Source organism: Pongo pygmaeus, chromosome 14 (genome assembly GCF_028885625.2).
Source record: "Pongo pygmaeus isolate AG05252 chromosome 14, NHGRI_mPonPyg2-v2.0_pri, whole genome shotgun sequence".
NCBI classification, from domain to species: domain Eukaryota; kingdom Metazoa; phylum Chordata; class Mammalia; order Primates; family Hominidae; genus Pongo; species Pongo pygmaeus.
The window spans coordinates 55,199,669-55,219,151 of NC_072387.2; the positions used below are offsets into that span (position 1 = coordinate 55,199,669).

The 19,483-nt window shown below is 38.9% G+C and overlaps 1 protein-coding gene across 7 annotated transcripts in view; it reads left to right on the plus strand.

Annotated features, from left to right (window-relative positions):
• Nucleotides 1-19,483, plus strand: part of LRCH1 (leucine rich repeats and calponin homology domain containing 1) — a 200,618-nt gene that overhangs the window by 178,666 nt on the left and 2,469 nt on the right. For 3 of the 7 annotated variants that reach the window (XM_054446067.2, XM_054446068.2, XM_063650847.1), the window contains one exon: nucleotides 2,892-2,969. In XM_054446067.2, the coding sequence (XP_054302042.2) occupies nucleotides 2,892-2,969 (78 nt within the window). Of the gene's footprint in view, nucleotides 1-2,891; nucleotides 2,970-10,581; nucleotides 19,476-19,483 lie in introns of those variants that run through there. The other 4 variants (XM_054446066.2, XM_063650846.1, XM_054446064.2 and 1 more) reach the window with 3 other exon arrangements.

Here is a 19,483-nt window from a genome sequence, read left to right on the forward strand (position 1 = left end):
CAATGAGTGACTGGTGAAAAAAAGAAAATAAAGGAAAGCAAAAGAAAATAAATCATTCTTTATTCTCCTACGCAAAACCAATCACTGTTGCTTTTACCATTATGTCTTCTTTACTATAAGCTTTTTTTTTTTTTGGTAAAATTAAGTTGTTTTTTAATTGTGAGCTTCTCATATAGACTAGTAATTTTTTAAATGTATTATTGAAACCTAAATATTTCCCCATGTCATTAAAATTCTCTTTTTTTTTTTTTGGAGATGGAGTCTCCTCTGTCGCCCAGGCAGGGGTGCAGTGGCACAATCTTGGCTCACTGCAACCTCTGCCCCCAGGGTTCAAGCGTGACTCAGCCTCCTGAGTAGCTGGGATTACAGGTGCCTGCCACCACGCCGGGCTAATTTTTGTATTTTTAGTAGAGACGGGGTTTCACCATGTTGGCCAGGCTGGTCTCAAACTCCTGACCTCAAGTGATCTGCCCGCCTCAGCCTCCTAAAGTGCTAGGATTACAGGTGTAAGCCACCATGCCCAGCCTAAAATTCTTCATAAATGCCTAATTTACTAACTATAACATTTTAGCCTGTTTTATTATATTGTAGTTTTCCTTTTTAGAAATGCAGTTTGTTTCTAAATATCCACTTCTAAATGTCCAATTATCAAAAATTCTTCACCAAGCATCTTGATGCCCTTTTGGACCAGGCCCAGCCACATTGTAGCCGTAGAAACTGCTTTCCTTCTTTCTTCTGTGCCATTGCTCTTTGCCCCAGGCTCAGCACAGGCGGCTCCCTCTGCCTAGAAAGCCGTGCCCCACCTGCCCCCCAAATCTCCTTTGTTCTTCAGCATCATTAGCTCCCTTTCCTTCTCTATTTCAGCATTCAGAAAACAAACCATTCTCAACCCCTTAGGACAGGGTTTCTTCCTTTGTTCATTTTCCGTCACACCTACCCCATCACAACTAAGAACTATCCTGTATTATACTGTACTTTCCTTTAGCTTGCTAATATTTCCAGCTGCTCTAGAGGTAAGTGAGCCTGGGGATTTTGTCTTTGGCTCCGCAGTTGTATCTTTAGCACTAAGTTTAGTATCTGACCCATAGTAAAGCAATAAATGCAATTGTATCTGCCAGCAGCAGTGAATGAGAGCATCTTTTCTACCAGTATTATCACCAGCAAAAGCATTCTAATTCTTCATTCATGAAACTAATACTGTCCATTTTTTATGCCAAACCGAGGGAATATAGTAGTAAACAAAATCACTATCATTTTCAATATGCTTAAAGACTGTTCCTTAGAAAAATGAAGTTTTTCAGTCTCTGACAATTTGATAAACAAAACATGGCATTCCAATTGGTATAATTGGTGTAACTTTTTATTATTGGAGCAGTGGTGAGGTTGAAGCTTTAACCATTACGTTTGTCACAAGTACTTTTCTACCTGAAGTTAGGCAGCAATCTTCGAAGACGCCCTCCCTCACTCCCAAAGAGGGAGAATTATCTTTCTGTAGCTTGAAACACACTCTCCATTGACTTCTTTGGGGCTGACCTAAGTATTTGGAATGATGTTGGGCATCTTTGGAGTTTCAGAAAAGACTCACCTGAGGGCATCTTTGGAGTTTCAGAAAAGACTCACCTAAATCATGAGTAAATGAAGGAAGATAACGGGCCCAAATGATCAGAGACAAACGCTAGGGTCTTGGCATGATGAAATGCCTCTTGGTACCTTATCTGCCAGGTCCATGACCATTCTGTTATCTTCATGTCATGTTCCTCAGGTCTCCTTCTGTCTGCACAAGGCTTCATGCAGTGGCCTTGTCCTGAGACATGCCAGGGTTTGGGCAAAACCACCCAAGCAGCTGCTGGCGACATCTTTGTAGGGCCCACATGAGGGACGTGACTTCCTCCCTAATCAAGATGGAGAATATTTGTTTAGCTTTCAACTTAAATTGTTTCACAGGGCAACAGACTTTCTGTTTTTGGCAGGGCTTTTCTTTTTGTATTTAATAAATGATGTACAAATTAGATTTTGATTATAGTTGCTTTGTGCCTCTATAAGATGGAATGAATCCCATCATTCTCATATTAGCAGGATAAGGCCAGTCTTTATCACCGTGGCTTCTCCACCTACACTGTTGGAATCAGTCATGCCTCTTGCCTTCTTTCCTAAGGAAAATAGCGGAGGAATATTACAATTTAGCAAAGTGTTCAAAACGTACCATGTAAAAAAGTATAGTATATATGTGAAATGTGCCTGTTACCCATCCCACACCTCAGAGGCCATCTTTAACCAAGGTTAATTCAATTGTGAGAAGCTTTTGGTTAAGTCCTGAACATCCACCATTTTCAGTGCTGTTTACCGTGATATTGCCTCTATATCCATGGCTTTGGTGGGAAGGAGGTTAATTGGCCTGGTGAATTTAGACCCTTTATATAGAAATATATTTGTTGATGGGGAAGGTGATGTTTATGGTGTACTTTAGGCGAACTAAAACAGGTTACACAACAGTATGATCCCATAAAAACTATATATACGTGTGTATGTGCATATATATAAACAATATAAACATACACATATATATGTATGCAGAAAATTTTACATATATATACATCAGTGTATATACATGATATACATACATCTATATATACATAAGCATATATGTGTATCTATGTATGCATATATGAACACAATGTCTGGAAGAATAGAATCTAAAATATTAACAGTTTTTAATCTGAGATGGATGTTTCTGGGTGATATTTTGTTTTCTTCTATTTGCTTATGGTTTATTTTCTTTTTCTCCAATAAACATGTATTGCTTGTGCCATTTAGAGAGTTTAAAATTTAAGATGTTATTAAAATGGTTTCTCTTTTGATAATGCATTATTTCTGTATATTTGCATTTATAGCCCAAACTTAGCATGGCCAAATGCAGAAGAAATGTGGAAAACTTTTTGGAAGCATGCCGAAAATTAGGAGTACCAGAGGTAACATCAAACTTACTTCATATAACTGTGTTCTAGTAAAAATTTTATTTAATATATGAGTTTGAACCATTGAATCGATGCAAAGCTTTGTACATGCTTTTTTGTCTCAACTTTTTTTGAGAAATAATATTGAATAAATTATATAAACTTTTAATCTAAATTGCTCTATTGCAGTGAAATTAAAATGACTATGCAATATGTTCAGTTCTGAGGAAAAAGGGAAATAATTTAAGATTTTGAAGTAAGTGTGAAATTTCAGACTTGAAAAAAAAATTTTAATCCGCTTGATTCTCTAAGAGCAGAAATTGCTGAGGCTGTAAGTGAATCTTCTCTCAGGCTTCATAGAGTAGAATTTTGGAGCTGATGGTTTTCTTATCCCAGGCTCTTAAGCAAAGACCTACTGATTGTTGATTATCATTCTCTGTAGCTGTATTTTCCATATGTGGATTAAAAAATCAACATTGGAAATACTGTAGTTATTGTTATCACTAATCATTATCATTAATAATAGCAGTACTTGTGTGTTGCTTTACAGTTTGTTAACTATTTGCATTTCACTTTTGCCTTCAGTTTGCTTTGAACCCAATAGGCCATTCAATTACATATAGTTTGCTATTTTTTCTCTCTCCAACCTCAGACCCAGCCTCAGCCTCAGGTAGATGGCTGGGGGCTTTTAAAGACTTTGCTTTTAGTAACATAAACTGATATCTTAGGCGGACATGAGGCAATCCACTCAGAATATGGAGTAGCCATATAAATTGAGAAGTTTATCCTCACTGTGATAAACAGAAATTGATAGAAGTTTATTTCTTATGATTTCTTCTTCCTTAATGCCCCAGGGATAAGGTAATTTTAAAAATACATGAGATACTGTTTGGAGTATATAAAGAATTATATTTCAATATAATTCTACTCAGTGATAGGAATTAGTTACTGAGATTGACAAAGACTTTTTTCCCTTTTCTCTCTCCATCCTTCCTTCCTTTTTTTTCCTTTCTTCCCCTCTTTTTTCAGCTTGGTGGGATTCAGAGGTGGGGGATAGCGCTAGACTTCTCATCTTATTTGAGGAAAAGGAGAGCATTATTTAAAACATCTTTAAGTCAGAGCTATATCAATACAAGGAAGCTTACAAATTTATTTTTTAAAGAGTGTAAATTTTATATAATGGACTGTCTTTGTGATCTATTCTGCTTTCAGCAATGTTATAATCTGTCTATTGTGTGTGTACATTTTAATATTGCATATACATTTCTTGGCTTTGAATATATGTGTGAACGCACTTACATGCCTTTTCTAATGATTTGATTCTGTCATGGGCTAGTAAGATTTCCCATGTGTGAATCAAAACTCTCATGGCAAGCTTCAGATGACAAATTATTCGTGTCTGTGCTAGAAAGCACTTCATCAGTGCTTTAGGTCATTAGGTTATGACCTAACTCCCTGTGGTTTTTAAAACTCATCAATGTTTTTTTGGCTTACAGTGATATAAAATAAAATGGAAATGCCCTTAACCAATTATTGTGAGTAAAGATTGGTAATTAAGATTTCCTTTTAAAGTGGAGAAAAGGAAATTAAATTACCATAAAAATCCAGAGCAAAATTTATCATAATTTCTCAAGATGCCCCTGGCACTAATGTACAATTTATAATGCCCAAGAAGGTTCAAATACAGGCAGTGAATGATCTTTTTCTGGCAGTGTCCCATTTAACTATGTTTAGTATCACTTAGCATATTTTTGGAATTATTTTTAAGGCTGGAGGTGATTTTCTTTTTTTTCTTTTTCTTTTTCTTTTTTTTTTGAGATGGAGTCTCACTCTGTTGCCTGGCTAGACTGGAGTACAGTGGCACGATCTCAGCTCACTGCAACCTCCACTTCCCAGGTTCAAGCGATTCTCTTGCCTCAGCCTCCCAGGTAGCTGGGATTACAGGTGTGCGCTACCACGCCCAGCTAATTTTTGTATTTTTAGTAGACACGGGGTTTTACCATGTTGGCCAGGCTGGTTGTAAACTCCTGACCTCAGGTGATCCGCCTGCCTCAGCTTCCCAAAGTGCTAGGATTATAGGCATGGGCCACTGTGCCCGGCCAAGGTGATTTTCAAGTTTGCTGTGTGTGTGTGTGTGTGTGTGTGTGTGTGTGTGTGTACACATATATATCCTGATGAATAATCCAATAGCATTTTACTGGTGACTAGAATTTAAATTTACTGCTACTAGACAAAAAGTGTGTTAACAGTTGTACTTCTTTAATAATAATGTTAAAGTAAGTAAAGAATATTTAGTGACAAATCAGAAATTCCTATTGCAAGGCAATTGGCATTTTCCTGTATACACAAAACAACATGCTTTCATCTCATAGAGTACATGAAATGTTTTTACCTTAGGAATATGACACTAAATTGAGGGACCAGATGACTTCCCCACCCCACCTTAGATATTTATACTTCCTTCACTGCCTAGGAGGGTTGATGTCTGAGTGTATATGTGGCACAGTACAATTGATGATTTACACTGAAAAGGTAATTATATCACAAGACTTCTTGCAGAAATTCTCCATCTACAATTAGACATTTTAAAAGACATTTTTAAAGACCTAAAAAAAGAGGACCTATATCACCTATATCATTACTTTTTCTTACTGCATCAAGCTTAATATTTGAGTAATAAAATATTCACTGATTTCCTAGTAGTCAGTATAGTTACTTCCCTCTAATTTGCAAGCTTTTTCTACTTCTCCACCTATAACTTATCTACACACACAGAAGCCACAGAGATCTTGAGTTCTGCATTTTATAAGCTAAATATCTAACGGACAATGATAAATCATCCTGTAGATATTGAAAAGTCACAGCTGTGTTCTTAAGCCTAAAATTTGTTGTGCTATGTAATAGAATCATAGTTTGAAACTATAAACCAAAGTCAGGGTCAGCAGTTTGTATAATTTTTTCACGTTCATATAGATGGAATACGGTAGCTGAGCAGATTTAGTTAAATTATTACATGTAAAGTAAGAAAATGGGATGGAAATAATAACAAATGATTTTCTTTCGAAGTCCCCATAAACACAGTCCTAGGCATTTGCTCCAGGGTGGGTCACAGTTCATGACACACTTCTCTTTGCTTCCACAGCTGGAACCACCCTGTGGTTTCTCTAATATCCAGGAAACATGTCTATGCGGGTTGTGGCAGTATACTACCTAAATTCACTGAATAAATAGTAAAGGTTAGTGGGTGAGACTATCCCTCCATGACATTTAAAAAAATTTATTCTGATTTTTTAAGACGGGGTCTCACTATGTTACTCAAGCTGGTCTCGAACTCCTAGGCTCAAGACACCCTCCCGCCTTTGCCTCCGAAAATGTTGGGATTATGGACATGAGCAACTGTGCCTGACCCTTGGTGGTATTTTAAGCCCACTTTTTACAGTAGGGTAGAAGACAGTAGTTCTGTTGTGGCTGATTCATAAATGCAGCATTTTCACATTGGCTACATTCAGAATTATAAGCATCATTAGGTACCATCCCACATCCCTTTGTGCTGTTGATGCTTAGTGGTCAGACTTTGTAGCTGTCTTCGACCTCTAGTGCAAGCATCAACTTGGTCTTGAAGACAGGCCTTAGTGGGCTTCCAAATTCTTTGGGATATATTTTCTGCATCACCTAAGAATCTGACTCCCATTAGGCGTTCACCCCATGAGGCTTTTAATGGACACATTGGGGCTTCCTTTGACTTTTCTGAGGGCTCTTGGAGATTCCTGACCTCTAACCTCTATGTAGCAGATTGGCTACGTGTTCCTGGTTGGTACAGTTCATGCTTGACTATTGGAGGTTTTCAAATGGATCCAAATTTAGGGATATTTTAGGGCTCTTATTAGTATTCTCTCAGGTTGAGAGAAATCTAATTTATGAAGCATCAAAAAATTAGGAAATAGATATTTATTTGGTTCACCAGGGAAACTTTTCTATTTAATTTTAAATAGGTAACTTTGATCTCAAGCTTCTGTAAGGCATGAGGTCCTTAGTTTAACAGACTTGCCTTCTTTAGATGAGGGGAGTTAGAATAGAAATGTACTCTGTTGTCTAAATGTTCAGCCCTTCATCTTCCTTACTGTTTCCAGAGAAAAGATAGAGAAGAAGATTAAAGGCAGCAACTCAGCTGAAAGTGGTAGACTCTTTGACAGCTTAGGGCTCCTTCCTGCCTATCAGCTCAGAGTGCTGGAGGAAGCAGAAAGTTTTCATTCCACATGCACAAGGGCAGGTCACTTGGCATCCTTGAGCTTCTGCATCAGCCAAAGGGAGTTCCAAATAAAACCCTAAAGTACATTCAGATGCTAGTGATGATTGTGTCAATGTAAGTGGAATTATGGCTGAGTTTTCCTTCTCTCTTGTAACTTTCATATTTGCATTTTTTGTGTTAAAGGTTTTATATATGGAAGTCATAATAGTGTTCCCACTTTACACCCCTTGTGAGGGTTTAGGAAATTACACATACCACTGATTGAAGTTTTTGTTTTTGAAAGACAATCTATAAATTGAAGCTACTATTTTTTTGTTTTAATCTTAAGAATAAGAGAAATGGGTCCCTTATCTTCTCTGAGCCTTATACCTCTTTTTCTTCCCCAAGTCGATGACTTTAGTGTTAATTTAAATCATAACTAACACTTTGTGGAAGGATGAGATTCTTATTACAAGATTTATTTTAATTTTCCATTTATATTGGTTAATTCTAAGGGTGAAAGTTTCATTGTTTTATTAACATCAATTTTAAAATTCATAATTTATTGAAAACAGCCAATCTAGCTCTTTTCTAGCTATAAAGGATGCAATTAATTTCTAAGCTATTCCTAGCTTTCTCTGAGTCCATAAAATTGGCAATTAGTTGTCATATATTTGGAGAAGACTGGAAATCCTTCCCCACCTCTCTCCTCTCCCTGCCAAATTATACCTCATCGCTGAATTATGGCTTTAAATATTGCAGAATGACCATGAACATTCTTATATTATTATATTTTAGATTAAAAAATACTTTGTAAGCATATTGACTTTTTATGTTAAGATTATATTTAAGTAAAGTAAATATATTCCAAAGTTTTAAATAAAACTTCTGCCTAGATATGTTTAGCTCTTAGAATTTAGACTGTAGTACACCCTGAACTGCCGGATCTGTCTACTTTTCTCTTTGTATCCATAGTATTTGGAGAACCTGGTCCAGTAGTAATCTCGGACACACACTCTGGTTGTGTGCAACCTAAGTAAATTTCTTAACCTCTGGTGATTGTGATTTTTTTTCACTATAATGGACATTAGCATCCGCACTTGCCTCTGGGGACTCTTAGTGAATTAACTGTGTTTTACAAATGCCTTGCAGTGATTACAAATGCTCTGTAAGTACACGGTGAAATTTTGCCTCTTTAAATTTCCTTCCTTTTTAGCATTTTCCAATGTTAATTTTCATAAAGAAATAAAGTATAATCTCTATGTCCCTCTCAGTAAGGCTAAATTTTGGAAAGCACAAAGGGCAGAACCTCCCAGGTCAGAAATTAGGAATTTTAGCCCTGGTTTGCTTCATGACCCCATTTCAAGGGCTGAAACGACTGTTGGCTATGTGACATAGGGTTGAATCAGAGAGCAGCTCACACTCCACACAATCATCATGGTGCTTCAGATTTTTGCCTGCCAGACAGTCTTAGATCCATTCCTCTTTCTTTAGAGATTGTGATTTAATTTAAATTAACCACTATAGGCTGTGACTCTAGGTCTCATTCACTTTAATTAAGCCCAGAGTCTGTGGCATCGTGAAATTGTTTCCTGGATGAGAAGAATGGTCTGTGTTGCCTGCCCCCATGAGGAGTGTACTACTGAAAACTGCCAAGTTGATCTGACTCTAGTTCTCTGATGGTGCTGCCAGAGAGCAGACCAGACATGTTCCTTAGGGTTCTGCGAAATGTATTGAAATACTTGCTGAAGATAGAATCATCTGCTTTTAACATGAAAATACTAGTTTTGTGAAAATCACATTTCAGTTTGCATATCAGCCTTCTGTCTTATGACTGCTTTGCTCGGATTTCCCTGGTCAAGCACAACATTGCAATAGAAAATTCTTATTGCAATAGAAAACTTTTCTTAGATGTTTCCTCATCTATTAATCCATGAGCCGCATCAGTCTCCCAGTGAAATCCAATTTATGTGTAGCTGTTTTAATTCTTGGGAGAACTCTAACAGTGGTAGCTTGATTTCTCCAGATCCACTGAGAAAAGATGCAACATCTGAATACATATAACATGATTTATTCATCTTAAAAATATTTTGTTAAGAGTATCTCTAACTTCATTAATAAAATAAAATTAGAATGTTTTTAATCTTATTCAACTAACCTAATTTTGTAGTATTCCTACTTAACTGAGGATATCGAGCTAACTTCAGAGGACACAAGTGAGGCAAAACTTCTAACTTGGAAACATCTTTCGGTTGCTCCATGATGTGTAGCTGCTTAGCAGTGAGGCCAAAATAAAGGACAAAATTGTAGCAAAGTATGTAAAATATACATAACATATATCTCAAATGCCTCACCTAATTTGTAAATAAAACTGCATTTATGAAATAGATCACACGTATTTTCAATCTTTGTTTAATTTGGAAACAAAACCACAGCTTTTATTTCTTGCTAATATATCAGTTATAATTCCTGTTAATTTTAAACTGTGGTCATTTCCGGTTCAGGAATTCAGCGTATGAGACAATTGTTTGCTTTCTGACAGCAGTAGGCTGCTGAAAGTCAACGCAGAAAACTGAGCCTCTTAGTTTGCAGTTAGCTGGGAAATAGGTGTTCTGCTTCCTTACATGGTGACTGTTGAGTAGATAAAACACAGAGGTCTACTCCCCGTGCCCCAATATACCTGTTTAGTAGTGAAGCAGTGTACATAGTAACTCCATGTGGGGGTATGCTTTTATTCTCTACTCTCACTACACATCCATCCAAGAAGCCTCCCCTAGACTTTTGGTTAATGTGTTGTTGCAAAAATATGAAATGTAATGTACTTTCTGACACGTGTAGGGACATACTTAGAACTAGCATTCCCCAGAGTTTATCAAGCATAAAATGAAAAAAAAAAATTAAATGTGTGTGTTAACTTTCAGAGAGAATTACTTTATATCCAAGTCTACATAGACCAGGGTAAAAAATGCACTAAGAATGGAGAGTAGGGGTAGGGATTCCATTTTAAACTTTATAGTTTTTCATTTAGTAAGGTTAAGTTGAAATGTCCCAAGTGAAAATCTCTTATTTTTATGCCACTGATGAGCACATGATACCTTGAATATTAGAACTGTGTGAATGGCAGAATGATGTGTAAATTGCAGAACATGCCGTTCCTCCGTGGCGAGATTGTGAGTGAAGGATTTCTTTGACCCATTGGCACAAAATAGGTATTCTATTCTACTATTATGATGGATTAAAAAATCTTTGATGATGAAAGGGTCTTACCTGCTTGAAATAAGGGGTTACTCCTGCCATTTGCTAGTAACCAAAAATGTGTGCTTCTTTCTAGCTGTTCCTCCGTGTATTTTTAATTGTATGCACTGTCTCTTTCTGTTCTAATGGCTGCCCTCGGAATAGGCTGACCTCTGCTCTCCGTGTGACATCCTGCAGTTGGATTTTCGTCACATTCGAAAGACTGTTGACACTCTGCTGGCACTCGGGGAGAAAGCCCCACCACCAACTTCTGCCCTCCGCTCCAGGGACCTTATAGGCTTCTGTCTTGTCCATATTCTCTTTATAGTGCTGGTCTATATCACTTACCACTGGAATGCTCTGTCCGCATAACGTCTGCACGTGCATCCAAACGCTGTGCTCTGTCACCCTCAACCTTTGCAGGGTCCTTCCTCCCTTTGAGCCTTTGCCTTGCAAACTTCCATCCCTGTCATGTCTTCAGTAATCTCTCGAGTTTTGAAGCTGAATGTTACCAAATCAGATTTTCCAGAAGCACAAACTTTGTAGAATACAGTTTAGTATAATTCCTCTCACTTACTGAAAAACGACGATGACTGCAAAGTGTATTCACACCGCATGCTTCCTCATCTACATAGTGCCAGCAGCAGTGCCATGCAGTTCCTCCTCTCCCTCCCGGTGAGCTGCTGCCCTGGGCAGAGGGGAGGAGGATTCCAGGACAAGAGTGTCGAGGACAGGGATTTAACATATGGAAGTCTTTCCTTTGGGTCAGTATTGAACTAGAATTCTGATTCAGGACTGGGCAATTGAGCTGTATAGGGGCCACCTTGCAGGGGGGACAGAAAACTAACATTTTGGCCCAACTTGATCTATACAAAGCTTTAATAATACCACTATTGACCAAGTTGGAAATACTATCTGGACGTGTACACGTACACACACTGCCTTGATGGCCATTCGATTGGATTCCTCCCAAATTTCCTAAAGAGGGAGCCGCGGAGGGCACTGGGCAGTGTGGCCGCCAGCTTCCACCCTGGCAAGCCCCTCTGTCCTATGCAGAAGGGCGCTCCAGGGAAGGAAGTGTCATTGCTGTTAGAGCCTCACGTGGAGGAGTCACCTAAACACCAGTTTTTTACTGGTTAATTCCTTGTTAGGTCTTCTCTTGAGGCTCTTAGAAAAGCGTTTTCCAGAGAGATTTCTATTTTTGAACAATGGAACGGATCATTGCTTTTTTGCCACATCACATAGTAACTGCCGGTCCAGAATGTGACGGATTCGACTCTATTCATTTTCAAATAAAGCCATGAGCCATGGAACATTCTTGGTCCTGGTGCTTGGGTTATGATGGCAGGAGTCAAGAAGAAGATTACTCTCATTTTAGAAGAATGTAGTTTCTCTAATTATTTGAAATGTTCATTTAGCCTTTGATTTTCACTGATATTAACTAGCAAACTGCTTTATTTTTAAGTCAGCTCAAAGGATTATATAGTAACTATATCTGCATTTGGAGCAATGTGATCAGTTTGCATTTAAAAGGAAAAAAAAGAATTTTATCTTAGCCAGAATGTCCCTGGATTCAGGGGTGTCTTTGTATAATATGAGAGGACCTTGTTCCAAGGTCAAGGCAGCCTCCTTATTTTACATGCTGTTTGCCAAATCCTGTTTCTTAGCTTGGGGAGATGATGGACTTAGCTTCCTCAAGATAAATTTCTAGTTTATTAAGATGCAAACAGCTCTCATAGATGGCTACTAAGAAGAAAATCTTATTTTTCTGAACATTTTCATGAATCCAGGGGACTTGAAAATATGGAAGACCCACATAGTTAGAAGAATATATTTATAAAGATTCCTTGCTACTAAGTCAGATCAGATTTGCTAACAGGAAGCATTCTTTACATGACAGTATCTTGAGTTATGTGAGTTTTTTTTCCTCCTGACTTTGTGTTGATTGGTGAAATGCAGGGTATGTGGAAGTTATCTAATTAACCTCAGTTGTATATGAATAACACACAGATGTACTGAATTACTTTTGGTGCTATCTTGTACTCTTCAATCTGTAACACAATAAAATCCCTTTGTACAATGTCTAATGAGCACCCTGAGCCATAAATTGCTTAATAAACACATTTTGGGTGGTTATTCCAAGTTTTTATCAGCCCATTGATACATGTATTCATGAGCTCTCAGCATTCCCATCCAGCTCTGCAGTGCATTGAGGCTTCTCTTTAATGGTCACCACTGTGGTGGTTTTTCCCTTCTTTCTGGGGAGAAAATGGGAAAAAAAGAGAAAACTTACTGGGTTGCGACCTTAAAAGAAAATAATATCAATAAAAACTGAGTAGGACACTCATGTAAGAGTAGATTTAATTTTCAGTGTTGATATAGTTCAATTAAAACATGTTAAAGACAAATTAAAAGACGTTTAGATTTTAATTCTGGCATCCAAAGTATTCTTTGGACGCATTTTGATTTTTTGTGTCATTAATTTGTCTGTACTCTAATGCGCTGCACTTCTTGGGATTTATTGGATGATGTTTTTTCATTAGTAGTATGGTAACTAGCAGAACACAATTAATTTAGTCCTTTAGGCAAAAATTTGAATGAACTGTTCTGTCCATTGCCAAGCCATTAATTTCTAATCAGAATATTAAGCTTCTCTGTGGTTTTTCTCCAAGGTACCCATGCACCAGCCCTTATGCTAACTGGATGCCTGTGGATGCCTGCCCTTGCCTGCCTTTACAGCTTGACTGGGGATACCTGGCTGACCTCCTTAGAGTCTGAGAAGTAGGGATGTCACTGAGTGGTTTATTGTGCTGACCACATCTCCTTCTCACAAGAAAGACCGTTTTTTTCAGTACTCCCTTCCAATGTCAGATAAAAGGAGCCAAGTATCTATTTACATTTTTTTTTTAAATAGCCATTTGTATTCTCTTTCTCCAGTTTCTCCAACTGGTGGCAACTCTCCACTCAGTGTCAGGATTTCCAAAATTTGTGACACCTAATTTCTAATCATCTTTCCTATTTATGGATTTCTGGTTTGTTATTTGTAGGGAGAGACACTTATGAAATGGGGCTGGTGGAAAGGGGCCCCGCAGAACTACAATGTATGATAATTGAGTATAAATTTCATCAATGAGAGTAGATAAATAAAGGCACTTGATATCCTGCTGCTATTTGTTTGTAAGAAATTAAAACTAGTGCATAGTGAGCTGGGTTATCTCTCAAACTCATGTAGATGCCTGATTGAGTCATAAGGACAAAGGGTGTTTTGCCTTTGCCTGTGGGGAAAAAGTAGGGATGATATTTTAAAATTTTAAGAAACTGAAAGTTGTTTTGGATTAGGTGAAAAATACTTTAATATGATTTTATTTCAGGAGACTTGATTTTTAAAAATTAGGCTTCATATTTCAAAATTAGTTCTCAATAAACAATCAATTTGGTATATAGAATGTGCCCTTTTTTTCTTCTTTAAGATGGTCAGAGTCTAGTTTCCTGGCTTTTCACTGCGACTTTGTTCATCTTTGTGTTCATTCCTTCATTCCATAAATATTGAATGAGCAATCTCTGCAAGGCCCTGGGGATAAAAAAAAGTCACTGGGACACATGGCCTGGTCCTCAAAAAGCTTACAGTCTATAGCAGGAGTCTGCAAGCTTGTTTCATAAAGGGCCTAAAGGAAACATTTTAGGCTTCTCGGGCCATGCAGATTCTGTTGGGATTACCCAGTTCTGCTTGTGTACCATAAATGCAGCCATAGATGATACATCGAACATAGGTGTGGCCGGGTGCCAATAAAACTTTATTTACAAAAACTGGCTGTGGGCTGGATTAGCCTGCAGGCCATAGTTTGCCACCCTTGATCTAGTAGGTCCTTAGACAAGTAAAGAGGAATTCAAGTGATAAGGACCTGTGGTGGAACGGGTACAGGATTCTGGAAAAGAGACCTGACCCTGATGGGGAATAGGGGACCGTGAACACACCCTGGGATGGTGGTGTTTCCACTGAGACTTAGTAAACGTGCAGGAATAGCCAGGTGGAGTGGGGAGGGGAGAGGGACTAGGGTTGAGGCATATGTGTGTGTAGAGAATGAAGTGTTCTAGGGAGAGGATGGACTAGAAGGTAGCATGGTTGCAAAGTAAATAATCCAGGGAGGAGCAACAAGAAATCTCTGTAAGATGTTGAATGGTCTCCATTTCACATTGAAGAAACTGATGCAGGAACTTAAAGCTCTTGTACATTAAAATAATGCACAGATAGTTTTAAAGCTCAAACAATGTAGTGCCAGGACTTTATATATAAGAAGCAGCCTGAACAAAATGAAATATGCTGGTGGGATGATGCCATTTTAGGCTAGTGGCTGGCTTAGAAGTAAGTGTGGGTCTCTTTGGGAGCATAAGAAACTGTAGAAGGAGGAGAGTCAGGCAGTGACGGCTCATCCTGTTCCCAGCAGGTGTTTTCTGCCAGGATAAGATGAGCTGAGTGGCAGAGCTAACCCTGACACTGAGTTGAGGGTTCGCTGGTCCCACCTGACATTGAAATTGATGGGACTTGCCATCAAAAAACTCCAGGGGCCATGGGACCTCTTCCTATATCATGACCGCAGACCTAACATATTTAACCATTAAGTAAGGGATTTATGGGAGGAGGCATAGTATTGTGGAAAGAGCCCTGGCTCTAAGACACATGTGGTTCAAACCCTGGTTCCAGGACTTACCAGCTGTTTAATGTCACAAAGTTACTTGAACTCTCTTTCTATCTTAGTTTTCTCATCTGTGAAATGGAGATATTAATGTTTGTCTTGCAGGGTTATCATAAAGAAATCACCAATACAAAGCTGTAGTGTTGGTGCCAGGCATGTAGGAGGTAGCCCAGAAGTTTTTCAAAGCTAGCATTTAGTTTCTATGGCTTGCCGTCTTTTCCAACGTCGTTTGCTGTGGCTCAGAAGGGTGGATGAGGGGATATGGGTGAACCTAATAGATTCTACCATTGGAGAAGTAACTTGAAGCATGAGTTCTTCAAAGGCAGTCAGAAGCATTATTTTTGTGCAGGAGACTACTTCATGACTCTGCTCAGTACTTTAAAAAGAAACACAACAAAAAAAGCCCATGGGCAAACTAAGAGTCTACTGTCACGTTCTCAACAAAAATCTCTGGGATCCTATAACAGTGCAACTTAAATTCATTTCAAGTCAATATAAAGGTACAGCTGTCTCTGCTGTAAGTCTGTTATGAACAAGGGGCCTGCTGGAAGGGCCACTTACCTGCCTGATCCTTAGAGGGCCCTTCTCTTCTGAGTCATTCCTCATCCAGCTGTAAACCTACCACAATTCCTTCCTAAGTCCAGCTTCTGTGCACACTTCAAGGATCCCCCGCTCTGTGGGAGATGCAGTGTCCTGACTGGTGTGATGGCAAATGGCCCTGACCCCTTCTTGAGACGCCTCCTGGTTGGAAGCCTCCCGTTGACCATCCTTCCAACCAGCACCTCAAGGTGTAATTCCCACCAGACTCTTCATTCCAATCCTGTGACAGAATAACCAGAATGGCCATGCTTGTATAAGGTTTCTGTTTTCCTGTGCAAGGTTTCTTACATCCCTCCAACCTCAGCAAAGTAATCTGAGGGCACCTCTGGGCTTCCTCAGGGGGTCTGAAAAGAGGCAGGAAGAATTTGAGGGGTACCTTTTTATGTCTTCTGTTTACTCCTCATCACTAGCCATACAAGCAGAAGGGAGGATCTCAGACTTTGCACCTGGCTTGGAATGTGGAGACCAGGAAGGCGAGAAATGCTGCTTGAAAAAACAAGGGCCTGGGAAAGAGGGTGCCCTTCACCTAACTCAGTCTGTGAAGTGTCCAAGTGTCCTGTTGGCGGGAGGCTGAGGCCCTGATACCTTCCCATCCCTGTTTCTGTGGAGTCCCCAGCCTTTCCGTCACATGCCCTTCAGCTTAGAACCCTGCAGGCCACTGGAGCCACTGCCCATCAGGCACTGGGGTCAGTCCCTCATTGGAGGACACATGCCACTCTCCTTTCGGGACACAGGATAGGACACCTTGCTCCATATAAGCTGTGTTGTTCGCAGAGATTAGGCTATATGGAAATACTCATGCTAGAATTCAGGCACATTCTAGACTACACATAACTAAATGCTGAGGTTGAAAAGCAAAATGTCTTGCTGCATTGTCTTAGGCAAATCCCTCATTCAAAAATTTCTGTTCACATTCCTTGCCCAGTGTTCTATTGATTTGTTAGTGTTTTTCCTACTGATTTGTTGAGCTTATGTGTCATATAAAATGCTTTGTAATTTTTTTTTTTTTTTGAGATGGGGTATGACTCTATTGCCCAGGCTGGAGTGCAGTGGCACAATCATAGCTCACTACAGCCTCAAATTCTTGGGCTCAAATGATCCTCCCACCTCAGCCTGCCAAGTAGCTGGGACGACAGGTGCACACCACTGTCCAGCTAATTTTCTTTAATTTTTTTGGAGAAATGGGGGTCTCACTATGTTGACCAGGTTAGTCTCGAACTCTTGGCCTCAAGTGATCTTCCAGCCTCAGCCTCCCAAAGTGCTTGGATTACAGGCATGAGCCACCACACACATTGTTCCTTTTGTAATTTGATGCAAATACTTTTTTTTAAAGTGTTACTTATCTTCTTATTAATCGGGTTTGTTTTTTTAACACATGGATACTTTAAATATTTAGGTAATCATTTGTTTTGCTCTTCTTCTTTGTGACTTTTTCATAATGCTTTTTTAGCTTAGAAAATCCTTTCCCATCCATTTATCAGAAAAAAGTACTAAATATTCACCTTTATGTTATTGGGAGGGGTGTTGTAGATTTTTTTTTTAATGTTCAACTCTTTATTTCATTTCAAATTGATTTTAACATATGGTATGAAGTAAAGACTTGTTTTCCCCAAGTAATATCTGGCACCAGGAGCTTAACTATACTTAACAGCCATTTACAATTTCCTGCAAAGCCAGATGTCGACTTGGGTGCTGTCAGAGCCAATAGAATGAGGAAGACATCTTTGCCCTTGTGGAACCTGCCTTAACAATGAAATGCCAGATTCAAGTGATTTCACAAGCCTGTGGCAGATGGTGCCAGGGGAGGCTGGACACTGTCATCAGGCCACAGATATCCCTCACCATGCCACAAAAGGAGGCACCGTTGTTAACAGCCTGGCTCACAGCTCACAACTCAGACAGAACTCCCCCATCCTTTCTCAGGTTGATACTTGGCTAATAAATTGTCAGGCAGCATGAACTTGCATGTTCACCTGATACGCCATTAACAAGATAATCCTAGTTTGATACACAGCAGTGACATGAAATCACGGTTAAAATTGTTCTTTAAAGAATCAACTGTCTTCTGTTGACATGGGGCCATCTCTTAAGGCCTAGGTTAAAGTCTGAGGTTCTCTGAATTTGCCACAAGGTAGGGAAGGGTGAGAAGTAGATACAGTAAGATGGTGAGAGAGTAAGACCCACTGACATTTGAGACAGTGGAACAAGTTATTGGAGATGTCATGGCATGTCCTTTAAAAATCTTTTAAGCACAGAGCGCCTGTGTCTCTGGAAATTTTTGGAGAGTTCTGCATTGAGGCAGCAAGAAGATCTGGTTCCTCAAGCAAGTGTCACGTGAAAGGAAGCCCTTCCTTGCAGAGCACACCAATTGGCTTCCTGCTGAACAGCGACTCCATCACCTAGGGCTGGATGCAGATCCCACTTAAACTCTCCTTCAAAACAGCGCTACTCAGCCTTAAAAAGAAGGAAATCCTGTCATTTGCAACAACATGGATGAACCTAGAGGACATTATGCTAAGTAAAATAAGCCAGGCACTGAAGGACAAATACTGCATGACCTCACTAATACGTGGAATCTAAAAAAGTTGAATTCACAAAAGCAGAGAGTAGAATGGTGGTTACCAGGGGTTGGGTGGGGAGGTGGGGATAGGAAGATACTGGTCAAAGGATACAAAATGGTGACTATAGTTCATCATAATGTATTTTATACTTGAAAATTGATAAAAGACTCTATTTTAAATGTTCTTACCAAAAAATAAGTATCTGAGATAATGGATATGATAATTAGCTTGACTTAGCCATTCCACAATGTATACTTTTATCAAAATATCATGTTGGACACCATAAATAAATACAATTTTTTTTTACCTGTCAAAAGAAAAAGTAAACATTGGGCTGTGGAAAACACACTGTCATTAAGTAGATAAGAGAATATTTGCTGTGGTGTCTTTTCCCAGCCAAGGAGACACACCCTGGAAGAAGGTTCCCTTGAATGATATCAGACCAGGGTGAAATAACAAAGGTGGAAAATTATTTCATTGTGTTATTCTGTAAACTGGTTTGTGGAGCATGAAAGGTTCTACACACAAGAAGTGACTCACGCTTATTGTTTTTCTTAAATAGTATGTCCTGGACATTTCCCAAGAGCAAAAATGCAACATGAGAGAGTAGCAGGACATTTGTGTCTTTGACAGTTTTATGAAAGAGTCTTGAAAGGGAGGCTGTTGAGGGCTGTAGTTATAATTACCAATTTATAAAGACTGTTCATAAACCACGAAGAAAGGCTGCCAGTCCACCCACTTGCCTGCATTCCAGAGGTCACAGGAAGTAAAATGAACTAAATGAAGTTCTATGGTCAGTATAACAATGTGTGGTCGGTACAAATGAATATTTGAGTGCCTTTAAAATGTGTCGGGGCTATTTGCAGTTTTGCTTTATAAGAATAGAAGCTATTATATTCTTGGTGAGTGCTCTCTGATTGACTCTGTAGCTCAGTTATTTAGTGTAAAACTTTCTTAAATATTTAGATCTGCAGACTTCGTGGTGATTAGGAGCCTTTTTGAAACAATCTGCATGTGTGAAAAATCATTATTTTCTCTGCAAACATAGAAAAGGTCTTTGCAGTAAGTTGAAAGCAAAGGAAGGAGCTTGGTGTAGGTGATCAAACAGGCATACTAGAGTGTTCAACCTAACTTTGATGTCATCAATGATGTAGCAGGATTTTACAATGAGAGTACGATCATCTAAAAATTGATATTTTATTCTTTTTCCTT